At 38.7% G+C, this 21,441-nt stretch overlaps 1 protein-coding gene across 1 annotated transcript; it reads left to right on the top strand.

Annotated features, from left to right (window-relative positions):
* Positions 1–5,351: 5,351 nt before the first annotated feature.
* On the top strand, positions 5,352–20,706 carry LOC106082333 (kynurenine 3-monooxygenase). Its single transcript, XM_013244778.2, has 6 exons — positions 5,352–5,726; positions 19,078–19,387; positions 19,456–19,543; positions 19,603–20,023; positions 20,083–20,475; positions 20,537–20,706. Exons 1-6 carry the CDS (start codon positions 5,640–5,642, stop codon positions 20,615–20,617), a joined length of 1,380 nt encoding a protein of 459 aa, XP_013100232.1. The 5' UTR covers positions 5,352–5,639; the 3' UTR covers positions 20,618–20,706.
* The last annotated feature ends 735 nt before the right edge of the window (positions 20,707–21,441 follow it).

Genomic DNA, 21,441 nt, shown 5'->3' with positions numbered 1-21,441 from the left:
AACCCATTACTGAAATTTTCACAGATTGTGTAGGTTGGTCTGGAAGGAAACATAGGCTATATAATTTTTTGATATCGGAAGGGGGCGGACCCTCCACCTTACCCCAAAAGTACTACCCAAAAATAAAAGTGGACCGATCGGCACAGTATGGTATTCAAATAAAAGGTATTCAAGAGTAGAGTACGAATTTTATAAAAATAAAGTTGGGTCGAAGTACCTGGGGGGCCGACCCACCGCCAAAACCACTTAAAATAGATCTATGTTACGATCATGACAATATGGGACTCAAATGAAAGGTATTCGAGAGTAGATTGCGAATATGGTCACGTAGGAAAAGGCGTAGTAATTTTTTAATAACGAAAGGGGGCGAATCCTGCCCCGTTACCCTAAAAACACCACCCAAAATCAAATGAGGACCGATAAGGACAATATGGCTATCAAAGGAAAAGTATGCGGGAGTAGATAAAGATTCTGGCATATCAGATTCTAACTCTACATTCAAATACCTTTTATTTAAGCCCCATATTCCCATGGTTAGTAAATAAGTCCTATTTGGGGGGTGTTTTGGGGAAGGGGTGGACCCCCAAAAACGTGGTCCCACATTAGGATATCAGATTCACATTCTACTCGCAAATATCTTTCATTTGAGTCCCATATTGCCATGTTCGGTAAATATATCCGATTTAGGAGTGTTTTAGGGCTTGGGGTGGTCCCCCTAGCACTTGGTCCCACAATTGGATATCAGATACGTTTTCTTATCCTAAATATCTTTCATTTGAGTCCCATATTGTCGTGATTGGTCTAAATATATGTTTGGTAGGTTTTAGGGTGGGGCGGCCCCCCTAGGTATCCCATCCGAAATTTGGGTACCAAATTTTTATTTTTCGGATACTATCTGAGAGCACACAAAAATCGCACCACCTATCTCCGAGATCTGGCGTTTCTGAAAATTAGGGTAAGAGGGAGCGTCCGCCCCCCCTTCAGATATCAAAAAATGTATTACCCTATTTTCACCACGGGATCATTATATAAGGAACACACAAACAAACCTACAAACAAACACAAATTGATTTTTATATATAAGATTTTGTTTACAGGAATTTTCCCTGATTTTCATTAAAGCACTATTATTGATAAATTGATGTAATTTATGAAAAGAACACCATTCATCAGTAGATGTATTTCTGGTATGTAAGAAATGTGATAGGGGCTTGTTTTTGAAACGGTCTACAGCAAAACATTCAATTCCTTTTTTTGCTGCTACTCGTTCAAGGCGTTCAAGTCTATGACGAAGCGATCAATAACAGACTTTGTTTTGCAGTAGTACTTAAAATGTAAAATGTTAGTACATTTTAAGTACATGAGAATAATAATTACCAACAACTACAAAGCTACTTGTGTCATCTGAGTAACTAGCTACAAACTATTGCTAAGGTAATAATTTTATACACATTCGATTAAATATGTTAAGTAGGGCACCAAAGGCCTATGAATGCATTCTCAATGGGCATTTCTATGGCTTCAGTTTTAGTTCACATTGTTAAGAGACATTTTCCGTAGGCATGATTTGTTTATAATAAGATGTGAGACATGTGATTTTTCAAAAAATAATTTCAAAAGTTAACAAAAATTACCAAAAACAATTAAGAGCGTGCTAAGTTCTACCGGGCCGAATCTTATATACCCTCCACCATGGATCGAATTTGTCGAGTTCTATGCGCGGTTGCACTTTTTAGGCAAACAAAGAATATTGAATAAGAACTGCTATGCTATTCGAGCTATATCAAGTTATAGTACGATTCGGACCATAAATGAATGCTGAACATTTTAGAAGTCATTGTGTAATATTTCAGTTCATTCGCGCCTTGTAGGGGCTCAAGTAGCAAAATCGGGTGATCGGTTTATATGGGAGCTGTATCAAGCAATTGATCGATTCAGACCATATTGAAAACGTATGTTGTAGGTCCTGGGGGAAGCTGTTGTACAAATTTTTAGCCAAATCGGATGAGAAATGCGCCCTCTAGAGGCTCAAGAAGTCAAGAAGTCAAGATCCCAGATCGATTTATATGGCAGCTATGCCAGCTTATGAACCGATTTGAATCATACCTAACACAGTTATTGGAAATGATACCAAAACACCACGTGCAAAATTTCAACCAAATCGGATGAGAATTGCGCCCTCTAGAGGTTCAAGAAGTCAAGACCCAAGATCGATTTATATGGCAGCTATATCAAAACATGGACCGATTTGAAACATACTTAGTGCCGGTGTTGGAAGTCATAACAAAACACCTCCTGCAAAATTGCAGTCAAATCGGACGAGAATTGCGCCCTCTAGAGGTTCAAGAAGTCAAGATCCAAGATCGGTTTATATGGCAGCTATATCAAAACATCGATCGATTCGAAACATACTTAGCGCAGTTGTTGGAAGTGATACCAAAACACCATGTGTAAAATTTCAGTCAAATCGGACGAGAATTGCGCCCTCTAGAGGTTCAAGAAGTCAAGATCCAAGATCGGTTTATATGACAGCTATATCAAAAATGGACCGATTTGGCCCTTTTACAATCCCAACCGACCTACACTAATAAAAAGTATTTGTGCAAAATTTCAAGCGCCTAGCTTTACTCCGAATTTACTTTTTGGGCAACCCAATATCTGCTATATAAACCGACCTTGGGTCTTGACTTCTGGAGCTTTTAGAGGGCACAATTCTTATCCGACTTGGCTGAAATTTTGCATGAAGTTTTCCGGTGTTACTCTCAACAAATGTGCCAAGTATAGTCTTAATCAGTCCATAACCTGATATAGCCGCCATATAAACCAATCTCCCGATTAGACTTCTTGAGCCTCTGAAGGGCGCAATTCTCCACCGATTTGGCTGGAATTTTGCATGAAGTGTTCTAGTATGATTCCCAACAACTGTGCCAAGTATAGTCTTAATCAGTCCATAACATGCTATAGCCGCTATAAAAACCGATCTCCCGATTAGACTTCTTGAGCCTTTAAGAGGCGCAATTTCCATCCAATTTGGCTGAAATTTTGCCTGACGTATTTCGTTATGACTTTCAACAAATCTTTCGATTTAAGGTCTTGCGGCCATTATAGTCGCATTTATTGCCCGATTTTGCCAAAATTTGGAACAATGAGTTGTGTTAGGCCTTTCGACATCCTTCTTCAACTTGGTCCAGATCGGTCCAAATTTGGATATAGCTGCCATATAGACCGAACTCTCGATTTAAGGTTTTGGGCCCATAAAACGCGCATTTATTGTCCGATGTCGTCGAAATTTGATACAGTGAGTTAAGTTTAATCTCTCGACATACCCCTGCAATATGGCACAGATCGGTCCAGATTTGAAGATAGCTACCATATAGAAAGATTTCTCGATTTAAGGTCTTGGAGCCATAAAATCCGCATTTATTGTCCGATGTCGCCGAAATTCGGGACAGTGAGTTGTGTTAGGCCCTTCGACATTCTTCTACAATTTGGCTCAGATCGGCCCAGATTTGGATATATATGCCATATAGACCGATCTCTCGATTTAAGGTTTTGGCGCCCATAAAAGGCGCATTTACAATATGAATTCACTGAAATTTGACACAGTGACTTATGTTAGGCTTTTCGACATCCGTGTCGTATATGGTTCAGATCGGCTTATTTTCAGATATAGCTACTAAATAGATCAAGTATTTGGTCCAAATCGGAACATATTTCGATAAAGCTGCTAGGGGGCATAAGGTATGCATTTTTCACCGGATTTTGACGAAAGGTGGTTTACATATAAAGGGTGGTTTAAATATAATGTGTTCAAATTTTGACAAATTTTGTTCAGCGATGAGGCTCATTTCTGGTTGAATGGCTACGTAAATAAGCAAAATTGCCGCATTTGGAGTGAAGAGCAACCAGAAGCCGTTCAAGAACTGCCCATGCATCCGAAAAATGCACTGTTTGGTGTGGTTTGTACGCTGGTGGAATCATTGGACCGTATTTTTTCAAAGATGCTGTTGGACGCAACGTTACGGTGAATGAACACATTTCGAACCGAACACTGATTTTGGTAATAAAATTCAATGATTTGCAAGCGTTGCTCGTTAGTAAGTCTATTCATGATGAAATGTCAAAGCATACTGAGCATCTTTCTCTTTGACACCATGTCTGAAATCCCACGTGATCTGTCAAATACTAATGCATGAAAATCCTAACCTCAAAAAAATCACCCTTTATAGCCGGGGTGGTGGGTATCCAAAGTTCGGCCCGACCAAACTTAATGCCTTTTTACTTGTTTTTTAAAGTTTAAGCATATTTTTTTATGAAATTCAATTTTCATTTAATCTTTTTTACATCAAATTCCTAACAATGTTATTTGAAGTCATATATCTCGAATATGTATTGGGTTGCCCAAAAAGTAATTGCGGATTTTTTAAAATAAAGTAAATGCATTTTTAATAAAATTTTGAATAAACTTTAATCAAATATACTTTTTTACACTTTTTTTCTAAAGCAAGCTAAAAGTAACAGCTGATAACTGACAGAAGAAAGAATGCAATTACAGAGTCACAAGCTGTGAAAAAATTTGTCAACGCCGACTGTATGAAAAATCCGCAATTACTTTTTGGGCAACCCAATATCTTTGTCTTTTTCCCAAAAGTATTTATTTCCATTGACAATTGCTTTGATTAGTTAATCGTAGAGAATTTCAAATTCGTTCTGCGTGTGGTTTGTATCTGTTAAACACCCTCATCAATACACTCAAAGAATGTTGTCTGTAATAAATGAACTGAGAATTGATGCCCATTTAGATTACTTAACAAGTAAAAACCTGCTAAGTTCGGCCGGGCCAAATCTTATATACCCTCCACAAGGATCGCATTTGTCAAATATATGTATATGAGCTATATCAAGTTATTGATCGATATGGCTGTTAGGAAAACACCATCTCCAAAATTCGGCTAAATTGAGTAATAATTGCACCTTTCAGAGGCTCACAAAGTCAAATTGGGAGATCGGTTTATAAGGCAGCTATTTCAGGTTACCAACCGATTTAGACCATAGTTTGAACAATTAGCGTGCTTTCAACAGACGGACGGACGGACATGGCTAGATCGACTTAAAATGTCATATATACTTTTTGGGGTCTTTGCAGCATATTTTGAGCTGTTACAAACGAAATGACTAAACTAGTATACCCCCATCCTATGGCGGAGAATATACAAAGAAAATATTTTCTTTTGAGTTTAAAATATACCCATTTGCTTAAGGCGGGAAAATCAAGTAGGCAATCTATCCGAGCTTATATATGACATATTCTTGTCAGTTGTACAAGATATGAATGTGCATTTTAGCGTAACGTTTTTCATATCGCTGCGAGTGTGGGCATGGTTAACATCTCATGCAGGAGATAAACCAACATTCGACATAGCTTTGCCTCGTTAACTACGCGTACTTGTATAATATTCATTTCTGTTTATAGATGCAATCATTACCATCTCAGCATCAGCCCTGTCAAGATTAAAGTTGAAATCATAAAAAGATAATTAAAAGAAAACGGAAAAATTAAAAATATCAGTGCTTTCTAAGGCGTTTTCAAGTTATCCTTAAAAAAAATTGTGAAAAATTAAAAAAACCACAAAACAAAAATGTCAGAGTGCATAAAAAATGTTAATGCCAATGGAACAAATTTAAGTATACCACCCATGAAGGTGGCCATTATTGGTGGAGGTTTAGTAAGTGTAAAAAAAAATTATACTCAATTGGGCAGTGTGCTTCTCAAAATTGGATTTTGGTGTGTGGCCAACAAATGTACAAGAAAATTGGAAGTGAAAAAATCTTTGGTAAAAAACTAAAAAAATCTGCAAAAAACAACAAGGGCCTTAAATATAAGGCTTTGTCTAAAATTATAAAATAACCAGTAAGGAAGGACAAAAGTCGGGCGGTGCCAACTGTGTTATACCCTACAAATGCAAATGTTGCACATGAACATTCCACTAAGGAACAGGGACAAACTTCTCACATTTTAAGCTCAATGATAAGGGGCCTCCTTTTTATAGCCCGAGTCCGAACGGCGTGCCGCAGTGCTACACCTCTTTGGAGAGAAATTTTACATGGCATAGTACCTCACAAATGTTGCCAGCATTAGGAGGGGAAAACCACCGCTGAAAATTTTTTTCTGATGGTCTCGCCAGGATTCGAACCCAGGTGATCAGCGTCATAGGCGGACATGCTAACCTCTGCGCTACGGTGGCCTCCGTAATACCCTACACCTACCCTTTAAGTACAATGTGGGAGCTATATCCCGGTCTGAATCAATTTTGATGGACCTCGGCGGATGTTTTTTGAGATGAACATAATTCGAGCAAATATGTTCAAACTTTTACAACTACGGTTGACAAATGACAACATTATTGCAAATTACCCAAGATCTGATGAACATATATATGGGAGCTATATCTAAATCTGAACCGATTTCGAGCAAACTTCTCAGATATTGTGGTAGTCATTGAGGAAAATGTTGTGCAAAATTTTTGGCAAGATTGCTCAATTAATGCGCTTCCATAAGCTCTTGGAGTGAAAATCGGGCGATATACATATATGACAGCTATATCTAAATCTGGGCCGATTTCTATTAAATTCACCAGTAGTGTTGAAAGTCATGAGAAAATCCTTCCTGCCAAATTTCGTGAGAATGGGTTAACAAACGAGCACTTTATTGCAATATTTCTCAAAATCTCACGAACATATATATGGGAGCTATGTCTAAATCTGAGCCGATTTCGAGCAAACTTCTCAGCAATTGTGGTAGTCTTCGAGGAAAGCGTTGTACAAAATTTTGGCAAGATTGGTCAATAAATGCGCTTGCTGTGGCTGTAGAAGTTTAAATGTGGGGTTATATATATATATATATATATATATATATATATATATTTCCATGAAATTCACCAGTAATGTCGAGTGTCAAGAAAAAATCCTTTCCTCCAAACTTGGAGGGAATCGGTTAACAAATTACCATTTTTTTGCATTATAACTGCAAATCGGACGAACATATATATGTGGGAGCTATATCCAAATATGAACCGATTTTTTCCAATTTCAATAAACTTCATCTCTACACCGAAAAACATGCCTGTACCACATTTTAAGACGATCGGATGAAAACTACGACCTGTACTAAATCGAATCCGAAAGTGATTTTGAGTCGATCGGTATGTTTATCAATGGGTCTATCTCTCTTCCTTCTGCGTGTTATAAACATATGCACAAAGTAATAATACCCTGTAATGTGTTTTTCGGGTGTCCCCTCCTTCGCTGTACTTGCGGGTTCCAGTCTACGACGTTTCTCGCTATATCATTGCGCGGTCGCCATAGGGTATGACCCAGTCAAGTCCATTTTCTCTTCCGGATTTCTGCATCGACAGGGGAAGTGTTTCTTCTTGTTTGCAATTCTTTACCTCAAATACGGTTTGGCAGCGATTTATGAAAACTTGGATTTTACGGCTAGTCGCTTGTGTCAAGCACCAAGTTGCAGAACGATATATTAAAATAGATTTCACACTAGTGTGAAGATTCTGACTCCAAACTTTGTTGAGTTTAATAAAGGCGCTTCTAGCCTTGTTGATGCGTACACGAATGTCTGCCGCTGATCCTGCGCCCTTTGTTATTTTGCTGCCAAGATAAGAGAAGTTGTCAACGTCTTCAATGATATGTTCCTATCCTTATCAGTTTGGTCTTTGCTATCTTTATCCTCTGGACTACTTTGGAAGCATTTTCATTCAGTTGTTCCAGTTTCGCATTTATATGCTCGAAGCGATGCGCAAGGAGGCATATATCGTCCGCGCAGTCAATGTCTCCGAGGAAGTCGTTAATACCCCAGCGTATGCCATAGGTTGCCTCATCACTACTTGCTTCTAATACGGAGTCGAATAAAATTAACAAGTAAAAGCGTGCTAAGTTCGGCCTGGCCGAATCTTATATACCCTCCACCATGGATCACATTAGTCAAGTTCTCTTCCCGGTGTCTCTTTTTAGGCAAACAAAGGAAATGAAAAACAAAAAAACAAAAGAATTGCTATGCTATCTGAGCTATATCAAGTTATGGTCCGATTCGGACCATAATGGAATGTATGTTGGAAACCACAGTAGTCAGTCATTGTGTAAAATTTCTGCCAAATCGAATAAGGATTTCGCCCTTAAGGGCTCAAAAAGTAAAATAGGGAGATCGTTTTATAGGGGAGCTGTATTAGGTTATAGACCAATTTAGACCATATTTGACACGTATGTTGAAGGGAGAAGCCGTTGTATAAAATTTCACCCAAATCAGATAATAATTGCGCCCTATAGAGGGGCAGTAAGTCAAGATCCCAGTTTGGTTTATAAGGCAGCTATATCAAGTTATGGACAGATTTGAACCATAATTTGCACAGCTATTAAAAGTCATAACGAAATACCTCTTGCAAAATGGGGTAAGAATTAAGTCATCTAGTGGTTCAAGAAGTCAAGATTAAGATCGGTTTATATGGCAGCTATATCAGGTTATGAACCGATTGGAACCGTACTTGGTACAGTTGTTGGAAGTCATGACGAAACACTTCATGCTAAATTTAAGCCAAATTGGATAGCAATTGCGCCCTCTAGTGGCTCAAGAAGTCAAGATTCAAGATCGGTTTATATGGCAGCTATATCAGGTTATGAACCGATTAGAACCATACAGTTGTTGGAAGTCATGACAAAACACGTCGTGCTAAATTTTAGCCAAATCGGATGGGAATAGCGCCCTCTATGGGCTCAAGAAGTCAAGACCCCAGATCGGTTTATATGACAGCTATATCAGGTTATGGACCGATACTACAACCATACTTAGCACAGTTGTTGTTAATCATAAAAGACAACCTTATGCAAAATTTCTTTTAGGTTAAAGAGGTGGAACTTTGTGCTTTTTTCTTGAGTCGTTTTCACGACGGCTGGGCGTAGACGTATGGCCACTAATAGCATGTAGTCACTATCGATGTCGGTTCCTCTTATAGTTTTCACATCCATCAGCGAGCCCAGAAAGCGTTTGCTGATAAGTACGTGGTCGATTTGATTACGGTTGTTTCCATCTGGTTATTCCCAAGTATATTTTTATGGAGGAATTTTGTGCCTCCATTAAAGAGCCGGTTTTTTGTGCAGAAATTAACCAATCTGTCGCCACTGCCATTCCTGGTAATGTCAAGTGCTTGCATTGGTTGTAGAATGTTGCTGTTATTGTCCACCTTGGCATTAAAAACTCTCATATCAATCAAATTAATCAATCAGAACCCTGAGAGAGTTCTGACGTTCCATGCTTCAATCACAAACCGTGTTCTGAATCCATAGGTCGTCACCATGTGATTTTTTTAAATGCATGGGGCTGCCAGCGACCCAGTAGTCCGGCTTTTCTTAATGGTTAATCTTCTGAAGATCTGCGAGCGTCACCGTTGGCCATTTCCTTTGGCTTATCTGCTGCTGATCCTATTTCATGAACCCATCATGATCATATTCGTATCCGTGCAAGCGGGACACCCCTGCTTGTGCTAACTTGTTGGTTCGCCCCGCATATTTTATTTCTGCCGCACTCATCATATCTGATGAGCTTTCCCCAATCCACCACCCATGCTCCATGCTACTTCTCCCATCGGGAGACTTCCGATGGGAGAAGTAGCATGGAACTCCGCACGGGCCAGAGGAATTAGATGTAGTATTAACCAACCAACCATAATTTGCGGGCTTAAGCCGAGTGTCATGCACTGGCTGTATACTGCAGTTGGCAGTCCTATAACGTTATATGGTGTTGTGGTCTATTGGACGGCGCTTCAAAAGTCCACCTACTCTTCAATACTTAGACTGATCTAAGGTAAGGTTAGGTTTAATTGGTAGTCTCTCCAGGACGAAAACCACTCGCTAGGCATTTAAAAAAAGTTTGGAGAAAATGTGACCACATTCTGTAGAAGTGGTACTCCCACCATGGCGATGGCTGTTTGCTCCTTGGTCTGGCCCTTGGACATGGAGACTTAAGCGAGCCATTCGGAGCGTTCGTGATCTGCTCGACCATTATATAAATGTCCTGCTTTCAATTCTTTTTCAGATCAGTTTTTTATGGCGCATTAAGAGTAACTAAATTTTGTCGAAAACCTGAACAAAAATTCAGATATTGCATTCAATTTATAGGTCTGTTCGCGTACTTTTCCAATAAAAATTTACCAGTAAAAATTAGCAGGAGAGTAATAACAGCCTGTTTTGGAGCATGTCCACCTATGACGCTGAACGCCTGGTTTCGAATCCTGGCGAGAACGTCAAAAAAATTTTAAGCGGTGGTTTTCCCCTCCTAATGCTGGCGATATATGTGAGGTACTCTTCCCAAAGAGGTGTTGCAATACGGCCCTCCGTTTGGACTCGGCTATAAAAAGGAGGCCTCTTATCATTGACCTTAAAATTAGAATCGGACAGCACCCGGTGATATGTGAGAAGATTGACCCAGTTCCTTAGTGGAATGTTCATGGACAAATTTGCATTTCTAATAACAGCCTTTACTGTCTTTTGCTATTTATTTGAATTAAACAGCTGCTTTTCATAAAACAGCTGTTTGATGCTGCAATTTTCAGCTGGGGAAAAAAACCTCCAGTAGATATTTGCAAGGTCTCAATTAACAAACCCTCTGAATTTGCACGCTCTCACGCACTCCCCCCACCTGCTACTGGCAAATAAAGACTTCTAGCAAATTTACACAAATTTTTGAGTACGCGAACACTCTTTATGTAGCGGTGGTAACATTCGAGTTTGAATAAGGTTTATTTTAAATTTTCCTATTCTTGCATCACTTTGACTTATCTCACGCGTGGAAACGCGTCCATTGACTGTGCAGTTGTTGACTTTCCATATAGTGATAAGATAACCATCGTCAAAACTTTAAACGGTGGCACTGGTTTGTGTTCAGATGACAGATTAAAAGTGCGCTCACTTTCGCTTTCGTGCAATAGAATCTCTCTGTGTCTGTGTGGCAACAGGTGCATCAAACGTAGATGCTTTCACCCAACGAAGTAAATTTCTGGATATAGTATGTTGCCGAGTGGAGGGTTCTCCTATATGATCCATTCTTAATCTCAGTAGCATTACGGTACTTTTGGTCGTATCATGGTTTCCCTAACCCATTTTAGACAGGTTGTGCTTTTTCACATCATTGACTTGGCTAACATTTACTTGTGTGTATTGGCTGTATGTTACTAACATATATCAAACCAAGTAAGGAAGGGCAAAAGTCGGGCGGTGCCGACTGTATAATACCCTACACCTATTAGTACAATGTGGGAGCTATATCCAGTTCTGAAGCAGTTTTGATGGACCTCGGCGGATGTTTTCAGATGAGTTATTAAACGATCCGTATCAAATTTGGAGCAAATATGTTTAATTTGTAACAACTTCGGTTGTCAAATGATAACTTTATTGCAAATTAACTAAAATCGGACGAACATATGTATGGGGGCTGTATCTTAACCTGAACCGATTTTGAGCAAACTCGGATATTGTGAAAGTCATCGAGGAAAGCGTTGTACAAAATTTAGGGAAAATTGGTCAATAAATGCGCTGGCAGTGGCTCTAGGAGTGAAAATAGGGCGATATATATATATATATATATATATATGTATTTGCGAGCTATATCTATATCTGACCCGATTTTTATGAAATTCACCGGTAATGTTAAGAGTCATAAAAAATCCTCCCTGCCAAATTTCGAGAGAATCGGTTAACAAATTAGCACTTTATTGCAACATTTCTCAAAATCGGACGAACATATATATAAGAGCTATATCTAAATCTGAACCGATTTCGAGCAAACTTGTCACGTATTGTGGTAGCCGTCGAGGAAAGTGTTGTACAAAATTTTGGTTAGATTGGTCACTAAATGCGCTTACATTGGGTTTAGGAGTGGAAATCGAACGATATATGTATGACAGCTATATCTAAGTCTGAACCGATTTCTATAAAATTCACCAATAACATTAAAAGTCATAAGAAAATCCTTCCTGCCAAATTTCAAGAGAATCGGTTAACAAGGGAGCACTTTATTGGGATATTTCCCAAACTCGGACTAACATATGCATGGGAGTTATATCTAATCCTGAACCGATTTCGACTAAAATTTATAGTTATTGTGAAAGTCCTCGACGAAAGCGTTGTACAAAATTTTGGAAAGATGGGTCAATAAATGCGCTTGCAGTAGCTCTACGAGTGATAATCCGGCGATATATATATGAGAGGTATATCTCAATCTGAACCGGTAATGTCGAGAGTCAAGAGAAAATCCTTCCTACCAAATTTCAAGAAAATCGGTGAACAAATGACCATTTTATTGCATTATTACTGCAAGTCGGACGAACATATATATGGGAGCTATATCCAAGTCTGAACCGATTTTTTCCAATTTCAACAGGCTTCGTCTCTAGGCTATAAAATATACCTGTACCAAATTTGAAGACGATCGGATGAAAATTTCGTCCTGTACTTTGCACACAAATAACCATGGACAGACAGCCAGACAGACGGACAGACAGGCAGACGGACATTGCTTAATCGAATCAGAATCGATCGGTATGTTTATCAATGGGCCTATCTCTCTACCTTCTGGGTGTTACAAACAAATGCATTAAGTTATAATAAAGGGTGATTTTTTTGAGGTTAAGATTTTCATGCATTAGTATTTGACAGATCACGTGGGATTTCAGACATGGTGTCAAAGAGAAAGATGCTCAGTATGCTTTGACATTTCATCATGAATAGACTTACTAACGAGCAACGCTTGCAAATCATTGAATTTTATTACCAAAATCAGTGTTCCGTTCGAAATGTGTTCATTCACCGTAACGTTGCGTCCAACAGCATCTTTGAAAAAATACGGTCCAATGATTCCACCAGCGTACAAACCACACCAAACAGTGCATTTTTCGGGATGCATGGGCAGTTCTTGAACGGCTTCTGGTTGCTCTTCACTCCAAATGCGGCAATTTTGCTTATTTACGTAGCCATTCAACCAGAAATGAGCCTCATCGCTGAACGGTGAATGAACACATTTCGAACCGAACACTGATTTTGGTAATAAAATTCAATGATTTGCAAGCGTTGCTCGTTAGTAAGTCTATTCATGATGAAATGTCAAAGCATACTGAGCATCTTTCTCTTTGACACCATGTCTGAAATCCCACGTGATCTGTCAAATACTAATGCATGAAAATCCTAACCTCAAAAAAATCACCCTTTACCTTGTACCACAGTAGTGGTGTAGGGTATAAAAAACAAGTAAAAGCGTGATAAGTTTGGCCGGGTCGAATCTACCACCATGGTTTCTGCTTAAAATTTATACAAACTGACATAGTTTAGTTGAGGGACATAATTTTATTCTACATACCAAAGTTCTGTTAAACCAGCAAAAATTAAAGCTTCTAGGAAGCGAACAAGGATGATCGATGGAACGGTTTAAATGGGAGCTATATCAGATTATAGACTAATTTGGACCGTATTTGGCGCAGTTAATGGAAGTCTTAACAGAACTCTACATGCAAAATTTCAGCCAAATCGTACAAAAATTGCGGCTCGTAAGTGCTCAAGAAGTCAAATCGGGAGATCGGTTTATATGAGAGCTATATCAGGTTATAGGATGATTTCGACCGTATTTAGCACAGTAATTGAAAGTAGTAACAGAACTCTACATGCAAAATTTCAGCCAAATCGGATAAAAATTGCGTCTTGTAAGGGTTCAAGAAGTCAAATCAGGAGATCGGTTTATATGGGACCTATATCAGCTTATAGACCGATTTGCGTCGTACTTGGCAAACTTATTGGAAGTCATTACAGACCTCTTCATGCAAAATTTCAGCCAAATCGTACAAAAATTGCGGCTTGTAAGTGCTCAAGAAGCTTATATATATCACTGTTAATGGAAGTCATAACAGATCTCTTCATGCAAAATTTCAGCCAAATCGGACAAGAATTGCGGCTTGTAAGTGCTCGAGAAGTCAAATCAGGAGATCGGTATATATAGGAGCTATATCAGGTTCTTGATCCATTTGGACCGTTCTTGGCATAGTTGTTGGAAGTTATAACGGAACACCACATGCAAAATTTCAGCCAAATCGGACAAGAATTGCGTCTTGTAAGGGCTCAAGAAGTCCAATCAAGAGATCGGTTTATATGGGAGCTATATCAGCTTATAGACCGATTTACGTCGTACTTGACACTATTAATGGAAGTCTTAACAGAACTCAACATGCAAAATTTCAGCTGAATCGCTCGAAAATTGCGGCTTGTAAGTGCTCAAGAAGTCAAATCAAGAGATCGGTTTATATGGGAGCTATATCAGGTTCTTTACCCATTTGGACCGTTCTTGTCACAGTTGTTGGAAGTTATAACGGAACACTACATGCAAAATTTCAGCCAAATCGGACAAGAATTGCGGCTTGTAAGGGCTCAAGAAGTCAAATCGGGAAAACGGTTTATATGGGAACTATTGTGTTGCCCAAAAAGTAATTGCGGATTTTTCATATAGTCGGCGTTGACAAATTTTTTCACAGCTTGTGACTCTGTAATTGCATTCTTTCTTCTGTCAGTTATCAGCTGTTAATTTTAGCTTGCTTTAGAAAAAAAGTGTAAAAAAAGTATATTTGATTAAAGTTCATTCTAAGTTTTATTAAAAATGCATTTACTTTCTTTTAAAAAATCCGCAATTACTTTTTGGGCAACCTAATATATCTAAATCTGTACCAATATGACCCATTTGCAATCCCCAACGACCTATATCAACATTAAGTATCTGTGCAAAATTTCAAGCGGCTAGCCGTGTTAAAATACCACGACGATGGAATATAAACATGTCGTAATCGAATATAAACAACCCAAAAACCATTCGTTTATAATCCTCAATTTTCCCCCATTAAGTCTTTAGGACAATGAACGCATAATACCACCGTTCCATTGAGGAACAACAATAATGGTTGCTATGTTATCTCAAATATGAGCTCACAAATGTTTAATCCCACAACACCAAAAAAATATTTTGAGAAGTCAAAATTATATATATTTGAGTTATCACAATAAAAAAAAAATAAATAAATTTATAAACCGTATGTGTCTTCCGTATATTTTTATACCCATCATCATAGGATAGGGGTATACTAATCAAGTCATTACATTTGTAAGACCTCGACGCCATAGAGTGTATATATTCTGAATCGTTCTGACATTCTATGTCGATCTAGCCATGTCTGCCCCTCTGTCCATGAAGTTGGATGTAGTGTTCCGCCAAGTCTTCTAACAATCGTGCAAAGTTTGGTAGGAATCGGTGTATAACCTTATATAGCTGCCATATAAGCAGATCTTCCGATTAGACATATTGAGACCAGTGTTGCCGTTTTATTAAATTCCTACCAAAATTGATTGGTTTTTATTCTCTTGGTAGGTTGGTAGGCTGACCTCAATGTTCGGTATGTTTTTCCAACATATAAATACCAATTTAATTAAAATAGAAGCCCCCGGGGATGACTCAAAATTCCCGAATTAAGTTAAGGATACGAGGGGCCAAGGGTGTTCCAAAGGGTCTCATTGCTTCCAATTTCCAAAAAGGGTGTAAGTTGTTATATAGACTGTAACTGCTGGTACGAGTGTTAAGGGATATCTTTCGAACTTCGTAAATTCTGTGTAAATGACTTCAATCGGAAAACAGGTCTATATGGCAGCTGCATACAAATATGATTAAATCAGTTCAATACTCAAAAAGAAGAAAGGTGTTATGTTCGGCCGGACCGAACTTTGGATACCCACCACCTCGGGTATATATGTAAGCTACCTTTCATCATAATCCGGTGAAAAATGCATAATTTATGACCCCATAGCAGTTATATCGAAATATGGTCCGATTTAGACCAAATTCGGCACATACATTGAGTGGTCTAATAAATACAAGTCATGGTTCAATTTCGTAGAACAAAATGTTGGTCTTTTTGGTAGCTATATCCAAATATAGACTGATCTGAAGCATATACGACACGGATGTCGAAAAGCCTAACATAAATCACTGTGTCCAATTGCAGCGAAATCAAATTAAAAATGCGCATTTTAGGGACCAAGACTTTAAATCGAGAGATTTGTCAATATGGCAACTATATCCAAATCTAGGCCAAATTGAAGAGGGATGTCGAAGGCCCTAACACAACCCACTCTCCCAAATTTCGGCAACATCGGACAATAAAAGCGCCTCTTATGGGTCCAAAACCATAAATTGAGAGATCGATCTATATGGCAGCTATATTCATATCTGAACTGATCTGGGTCAAATTTCAGAAATATGTCGTAGGGCCTAAAAACAACTCATTGTCCCAAATTTCGGCAAAATCGTACAATAAATGCGTCTTTTATGGCCCCAAAACCTTGAATCGAGAAATCGGTCCATATGGCAGCTATATTCAAATCTGGACCGATCTGGGCCAAATTGAAGAAATATGTCGAATTGCCTAAAACAACTCACTGTCCCAATTTTCGGCGACATCGGACAATAAAAGCGCCTCTTATGAGTCCAAAACCATAAATCTAGAGATCGGTCTATATGGTAGCTATATTCAAATCTGGAACGATCTGGGCCAAATTGAAGAAATATGTCGAATTGCCTAAAACAACTCACTGTCCCAAATTTCGGCGACGTCGGACAATAAAAACGCCTCTTATGGATCCTAAACTATAAATCGAGAAATCGGTCTATATGGCAGCTATATCCAAATCTGAACCGATCTGGGTCAAATTTAAGAAATATGTCGAAGAGCCTAAAACAACTCACTGTCCCAAATTTCGGCGACATCGGACAATAAAAGCGCCTCTTATGGGCCCAAGACCTTTAATCGAGAGATCGGTCTATATAGCAGCTATATCCAAATCTGAACTGATCTGGGTCAAATTGCAGAAATATGTCGAAGAGCCTAAAACAACTCACTGTCCCAAATTTTGGTGAAATCGTACAATAAATGCGTCTTTTACGGGCCCAAGACCTTTAATCGAGAGATCGGTCTATATGGCAGCTATATCCAAATCTGGACCGATCTGGGTCAAAATGCAGAAATATGTCGAAGAGCCTAAAACAACTCACTCTCCCAAATTTCTGCGACATCTGACAATAAAAGCGCCTCTTATGGGTCCAAAACCATAAATCGAGAGATCGGTCTATATGGCAGCTATATCCAAATCTGAACTGATCTGGGTCAAATTGCAAAAATATGTCGAAGAGCCTAAAACAACTCAATTTCCCAAATTTCGGCAAAATCGTACAATAAATGCGTCTTTTATGGCCCCAAAACCTTGAATCGAGAAATCGGTCCATATGGCAGCTATATACAAATCTGAACTGATCTGGGTCAAATTGCAGAAATATGTCGAAGAGCCTAAAACAACTCACTGTCCCAAATTTCGGCGACATCGGACAATAAAAGCGCCTCTTATGGGGCCAAAACCATAAATCGAGAGATCGGTCTATATGGCAGCTATATCCAAATCTGAACTGATCTGGGTCAAATTGCAGAAATATGTCGAAGAGCCTAAAACAACTCACTGTCCCAAATTTCGGCGACATCGGACAATAAAAGCGCTTTCTATGGGCCTTAGACCCTAAATTGGCGGATCGGTCTTTATGGCAGCTGTATCCAAATCTGGACCGATCTGAGCCAAATTGCAGAAAGATGTCGATCGGCCTAACATAACCCACTGTCCCGAATTTCGGCGAATTTCGGCAGAAATTGAAGAAGGATGTTAAGGGGCCTAACATAACTCACTGTCCCAAATTTCGGCGACATCGGACTATAAATTCGCTTTCTATGGGCCTTAGACCCTAAATTGGCGGATCGGTCTTTATGGCAGCTGTATCCAAATCTGGACCGATCTGAGCCAAATTGCAGAAAGATGTCGATCGGCCTAACATAACCCACTGTCCCGAATTTCGGCGAAATCGTACAATAAATGCGTCTTTTATGGGCCCAAGACCTTTAATCGAGAGATCGGTCTATATGGCAGCTATATCCAAATCTGGACCGATCTGAGCCAAATTGCAGAAATATGTCGATCGGCCTAACATAACCCACTGTCCCGAATTTTGACAAAATCGGACAATAAATGCGCCTTTTATGGGTCCAAGACCTGAAACCGGTGGATCGGTATATATGGCAGCTATATCCAAATCTGGACCGATCTGGGCCAAATTAAAGAAGGATATCGAAAGGCCTAACATAACTCACTATCCCGATTTTTGATAAAATCGGACAATAAATGTGCCTTTTATGGGCCCAAGACCCTAAATCGGCGGATCGGTATATATGGGGACTATATCAAGATGTAGTCCGATATAGCCCGTCTTCGAACTTAACCTTATAGACAAAAAAAGAATATGTGCAAAGTTTTAGCTCAATATCTCCATTTTTAAAGACCTTAAAGTGATTTCAACAGACAGAAGGACGGACATGGTTAGATGAACTCAAGATTTCTTATCGGGAGATCGGTGTAAAGGATGCTATATCAAGATATAGGCATTCTTTAAACTTAAGGCTGTAGAGTGATTTCAACAAAAAGTCAGACGGACGATTTAGTACTTTGTAGCCTTGAAAATGTTTAGCTTGATATGTTGGTCAAATGGCCAGCTCTTCGATGGTGGGTATTAAAAGATATACCCCATTTTTGGCTTGTAGAACATTTGGTAGGTTTTGGTCGGGTTTGGTAGGAATTTTCTTAAATTTTGGTAGAAAATAATTTTCTGGAGTGGCAACACTGATTGAGACTGTAATTTTCCGATTGTGCTGAAATTTCTAACATCCATGGTAAATATTGTCCAGATCGGTCTATAATCTGATATATCTCGCATATAAACCGATCTCCTGATTAACCTTTTACGACCCCTAGAAGCTTTAATATTTACTTGATTCTGCAGAAATTGGGTATGTAGAAATTTTTAGCAGAACTCATGGTGGTGGGTTCCCAAAGATTCGGTCCGGCGGAACTTAGCACGTTTTTACTGGATGCTAATAAAATTCCATTTACTGCAAGGTGGGTTCATTGGCTGCCTTAAACTTTGCCCGCAATGGTCACAATGTGCATCTCTATGAGTATCGAGAGGATATACGTACCGCCGAACTGGTGCAGGGACGCAGCATAAATTTAGCCTTATCACAACGAGGACGAAAAGCATTGTCATCTGTGGGTTTGGAAGAGGAGGTGTTGGCCACAGCTATACCTATGAGGGGTCGCATGTTGCATGACATTAAAGGCCGAACATCAGTGGTGTTGTATGATCCTTGTACCAATGAATGCTTGTATTCGGTGGGACGCAAGCATTTAAATGAGATTTTATTGAATGGTAAGCAAAGGGGGGGAGGGGAAAAGAAAATTTAAACAAATAATATGCAAGGTTTTTCTTTTAAACAGCGGGTGAAAAGTTTCCCAATATCCATTATCATTTTGAACATAAACTCAAAAAGGCCAACTTTAATGAGGGTTCCATGAGTTTTCAACGGTGAGTTAGTTTTTCCTTAGCTCTTTTATTTAATAATTTCTTTTGTCTTTTTTCCAAAGTCCTTACGAGGAAAAGGATGCTGTAGCCACGGCTGATCTGATTGTGGGTGCTGATGGTGCTTTCAGTGCTGTACGCCAACAAATGTCCAAGACATTGGGTTTCAATTACTCACAGGAATATATTGAACATGGCTATTTGGAGCTGTGCATACCGGCTAAGAATGATGAATTTCAAATGCCTCCCAACTATCTGCATATATGGCCCAGAAATGAATTCATGATGATAGCTTTGCCCAATCAGGATAAATCCTTTACGGTTACTCTCTCAATGCCTTTCAAAGTTTTCCAGGGTATACAGAGCCATCAGGAATTGTTGGATTTTTTCAGAAAATACTACACAGATGCTTTGCCTTTGATAGGGGAAGAAATGCTTATCAAGGATTTTTTCAAATCCAAGCCACAATTTTTATTATCCATTAAAGTAAGTGAGCGAACGATAAACTTTATAAGACTTCATGAAATAATCGTAATTTTTCTCAGTGTAATCCCTTTCACTATGGCGATAAGGCTTTGCTTTTAGGAGATGCTGCCCATGCTATGGTACCCTATTATGGTCAGGGTATGAATGCTGGCATGGAGGATTGTTCGATTTTCTTTTCGATACTCCATCAACCACACATAACATTGGCCAGAGCCTTGGAACAATTCACCGAGACCAGGGTGCAGGACGCCCATGCCATTTGTGATCTGGCCATGTACAATTATGTGGAGATGCGAGATCTTACTAAACGTTTCTCATTCAAATGCCGTAAATTCTTGGATACCACCCTATTTCGTTTCTTTCCCAGTGTATGGGTACCTTTGTACAACAGTGTCTCCTTTACAAGTATGCCCTATAGCAAGTGCATAGCCAACCGAGAGTGGCAAGATGAGGTTGGTACTTTGAAATATAGACTGCATAAATTTTAATATTCTGTTCTTTTTTTCGTTAAAGATTCTAAAGAAAGTTTTTGGTGCCACATTATTTTTTGCGCTGACATTAAGTGGAGCCTTTATTTATGTTAATAACATGTAGCCAATGTTTTTCGGAAGAGTACCTTATTGTTCACCCATATCAAGTAAAGAAGTTTAGATTTAATAAACCTAAAATAGTTTGTAGATAAATTATGGTGTTTTATTATGTAGAAAACAAGAGTGTCACTTCTAAAACTTGTAGAACCCTAAAAAGAAAGGATACCGATAATAGTAAATTAGAAGGGATGACCCAAAATGTATTGTCGTACCCCAATGGAGAAGTAGTATTACCTCCTTTAGTTTGAAGCCATGTTTTTGATGTACAATGATAGAAAAATTACGGTACTTTGGTGTTACTTTGTTTGCGTCATTGGCAAAGATTTTTAATACCATTTGGTATCAATTCAATACCAGACTCTCTTTTGTCATACCCAACAAAAGAGAGTCAGAAGTGTTGTTGAGTTTTGTACTTTAAATATTGACGCCATTATGAAATATTTGTTAAAAAAAATGTTTGTGTGCATAAAAACCTGTTCAAATACTCGAAAGCGGTGAAAATGAAAATAGTACAATTTCTAGGGACATTCTACATCAAAAACATGATAGTCTCTTGTGTGTAAAACTATGCTGTGTTGGTGGTGAAACCCACTTCTGGGAATCAGTGGATATGGAATAAATTGCTGAATACAAATAATTAAGGTTGCTCATGGTGTAAAATTACCATTACACTAACTATTGGGTTGTCCAAAAACTAATTGCGAATTTTTCATATAGTCGGCGTTGACAAATTTTTTCACAGCTTGTGACTCTGTAATTGCATTCTTTCTTCTGTCAGTTATCAGCTGTTACTTTTAGCTAGCTTTAGAAAAAAAGTGTAAAAAAAGT

This window comes from Stomoxys calcitrans, chromosome 5 (assembly GCF_963082655.1).
Source record: "Stomoxys calcitrans chromosome 5, idStoCalc2.1, whole genome shotgun sequence".
Lineage (NCBI taxonomy): Eukaryota > Metazoa > Arthropoda > Insecta > Diptera > Muscidae > Stomoxys > Stomoxys calcitrans.
This window is presented reverse-complemented; position numbering and strand designations above follow the sequence as displayed.